This window comes from Aplysia californica, unplaced genomic scaffold, assembly GCF_000002075.1.
Source record: "Aplysia californica isolate F4 #8 unplaced genomic scaffold, AplCal3.0 scaffold00279, whole genome shotgun sequence".
Classification (NCBI taxonomy): domain Eukaryota; kingdom Metazoa; phylum Mollusca; class Gastropoda; order Aplysiida; family Aplysiidae; genus Aplysia; species Aplysia californica.
The window spans coordinates 537,231-540,534 of record NW_004797549.1 but is presented as its reverse complement, the minus strand read 5'-3'; the positions used below and the strand labels follow the sequence as shown (position 1 = coordinate 540,534).

At 41.7% G+C, this 3,304-nt stretch overlaps 1 protein-coding gene across 1 annotated transcript in view; it reads left to right on the top strand.

Moving 5' to 3' along the window:
- The window catches only part of LOC101863910, a gene marked incomplete in the record, with an annotated part of 280,465 nt that overhangs the window by 249,684 nt on the left and 27,477 nt on the right, over nt 1-3,304 (top strand). Inside the window, 3 exon segments of the mRNA XM_005101353.3 lie at nt 586-732; nt 2,197-2,439; nt 3,149-3,244. Coding sequence (XP_005101410.2) covers nt 586-732; nt 2,197-2,439; nt 3,149-3,244 — 486 coding nt within the window.

Genomic DNA, 3,304 nt, shown 5'->3' with positions numbered 1-3,304 from the left:
TCTCTCTCTCTCTCTCTCTCTCTCTCTGTCTTTCTGTCTCTCTGTCTGTCTGTCTCTGTCTCTCTGTCTCTCTCTTTTTCGTTTTCTCTGTCTAAAAGATGATGATGTTGTGAAATTACATCTTTACATTGTGTTTAAGATGATGATGGTGTAAAGACACAACTTTAGGAACAAGTTATGGTGTGAAATTACAGATGATGTTGCTGTTAAATTACAACTTTACGAATATGTTTTAAATAGATGATGGTGTATAATTGCAACTTTATGAACACGTCTTCAAGGTAATGATAGTGCGAAATTATAATTTTACTGACTCACCTGTAAGAAGATAAAGGTGTAAAATTACTGCTTTATGCACCTGTCTTTAATAGATGATTTACAACTTTATGCACATGTCATTAATAGATGATTTACAACTTTATGCACATGTCATTAATAGATGATTTACAACTTTATGCACATGTCTTTAATAGATGATGACGTGTAAAATTACAACTTTAAGAACTCATGTTTAAGATAAGAATATTGTAAGCTCGCAGCTGGCAATACTAACACAACATTTTCTCCTTCCCTCCTCTCCACCAGAGATCAGTGCCCAGTGCCCTAACGCTACCTTCCCCATGGACTGCACCGTGTTTGACAACAACGACACCTGCGTCCATCCCATGACATCGACCACCCCAGCAGCCGTCACCACCACTGCAGCGCCACCGACCACCACAGAGGCAAAAAGTTTGTGTTCTTGTCCCAGTCTACTTTACTTTTGCTTTTTCATCCTCTGTTGCCGTTAAGCATCGAGGGGAGATGCAGTTTTCTATGGCAGGCCAGCTCCGCAGCTCTCTCAGTTGGGATATTATGTTTCTTAGTTTTCTTGACTCCCTCAATCCACCGTTTGCGTGGCCTTTCTCTTCCTTTATAGCCTGGGTGCTTGGTGTTACAGGATCTCGAGGTTGGCTGGCTACATCCCAGTTCTTGCACTTATTTTAAATACATATGTAAACAAAAACTTTTTTTGTGTATATAGATTAGAATACAGTGACGCTTACATAAACATACATCAGTGATGTAAACAGTGATATATGCAAGTCACATGGGGTTTTTTCAGCACTAATTCAAATAAGCAAGGTCGCAGAGCGAAATCATGAGGTCATCAACTTTAAAAGCTTTTAGATTCATCATTTAACTTCTGTTCAGCTATTGGTGTCATGCTGGATCTCAATGTTGAGGTTGCTACTTGTAGTCCCTGAGGGGGGGGGGGGGTGATACTCAACTTGGAATGTTTTGGGAAGTTTCCAAAGATAATAACTCTCTCGGCTAATTCGTTTTTGAGCACAGATTACTTTCAGAGGTCCTACCTTATATTTATTGGGGCATTAAGCCCACACTATTGCCATATCATACTGGTATGTAAAGTTGCATGTGTTTAAGATTGTGGATAACTTTAATAAGGTCTTCCAGCCGTGCAGTCTCGGCATTGAGAAGAATAGGACTGACGTGGTGCTAGTGTGTCGTACGAGGCAACTAAATGGTGAACCAAGTAGTGACTCCTGAAACAGAGTCATCCTGCCTCCAGGTCGGGGGTTGAGTCACGAGGCTAACAACCTCTCTCGTAAAAAGAACCTGTTATAGAAACACATACAAGCAAAAACCATTATGTCTGCTTGGCTGATCGTGGATCTTCTCCAAATGGAGAGTTTATTATGCAAGGCAGTGAAAGCCGAAAGTAAGCTGCTGGGCAGAAGCCTCCATCATCATCCAAGTTCAAGTCTCTTCGGATCGATAGAAGTAGAAATAGGACTAAGAAAGTGACGATGGATGGGACACACCTTAAGAAAGCCCAGCAGAAACATCACAAGACAGTCACTGCAGTGGAACCCACAAGGAGCACGAGGCAGGGGTAGGCCACGGGAAACATGGAGGAGATGCATAGAAAGGAACATGAGAGAAATTAAGCTCACTTGGAACGAGCTTGGAGGATGGCTCAGGACAGAGATAAATGGAAGAGCTTGTATGTGGCCTATACCCTGCCAGGGGTGAAAGGTATTGATTGATTGATTGATTGATGAATAAGGTCTTCACATACCACCCTGGTTCTTTTCGGCCTTCACTTTATTTTTATTTAAATGATGCTTCTTTTTCGTTTTAGAATAATTGTTTCATCACATTCATTTCTTTCTTGTTTGTCTTTCTAATCAGTCGAGTGTCAGCCTCTGGATTTCTCCATCTGCAAACATTTCGGCTACTCTCAAACTTCATTCCCGAACTTCTGGGGTGACATGACCTCACAGGCAGCAAACAAAACATATTACTCCTATGCAGAGGTGTCTGTGTCTGCGGGATGCTCCCCAAACATCGTGTTCTACGTGTGCAGTATGTTGTTTCCCTACTGTGAGGGCCCCGATGCCAAGCACAAGCTGCCCTGCAAGTCTGTTTGTGAAGGTGAGTAGATTACGAGGGGCATGTTGTGGTCTTGTTATGTTCTCTTGTGTGTGTTTATCGAGCGTCTCATATCTCAGTCTTTCAGCCGCGATATTGGTTTTTTTTCACCCCAGGTTAGCCCTTACAGGCAGAATCGAAGCTGGCCATCTCAGTTATGTAAACTGTGTTGATGGGGGGCCTAAAAATCCTACATTTAAAAAAAGAAGAGAGAAGTGTTGAAAATGGCATGCAATGACAATAACCAGTGAGAATAAAGGGAGAGAGAGAGATGAAGAGAGATGGAGGAGGGAGTGAGAGAGAGAGAAGGATGTTGTTGTTAGTGTGGTGATTGTTGTTGTTATTGTTTGCTTTTTTATCTCTTGTTTGTACTGTGGGGGCTGTTACAGAAGATGATGATGTAATTATAATTTTTATTGCCTCGTTAATGATGGTAATATTAGTGGAAGTGTTCATAAAAATGATAATGAGGAGAAAAAGGAGGTGGAGGAGGAGTATTTTGATATTCTTGCTATTCTTGATAATGATGATAAGGATCAGGAGAAGGATGATTCTATCAGTTTTCTTTGTGATGATGATGCTGATGATGACGGTGACCTTGATAATGCACAGATGATGACCACGATGGTAATCTTGATAAATCGAAGTTTGCAAAAGCAGTGTGTGTAAATGTATATACTTACCTAATTCCTCGTCGTACTGTATCTCCCAGAGGTCAACCAGAACTGCCCACTGTTGTTTGTCCAGAACTGCACCAACTTGTCTGATCCCAACCCAGACACATGCCTCGCTCCTCCAGAGAGATACGGTATGAGAAAATACACAGTGGAAGAGAGGGAGAGAGAGAGAGAGAGAGAGAGAGAGAGAG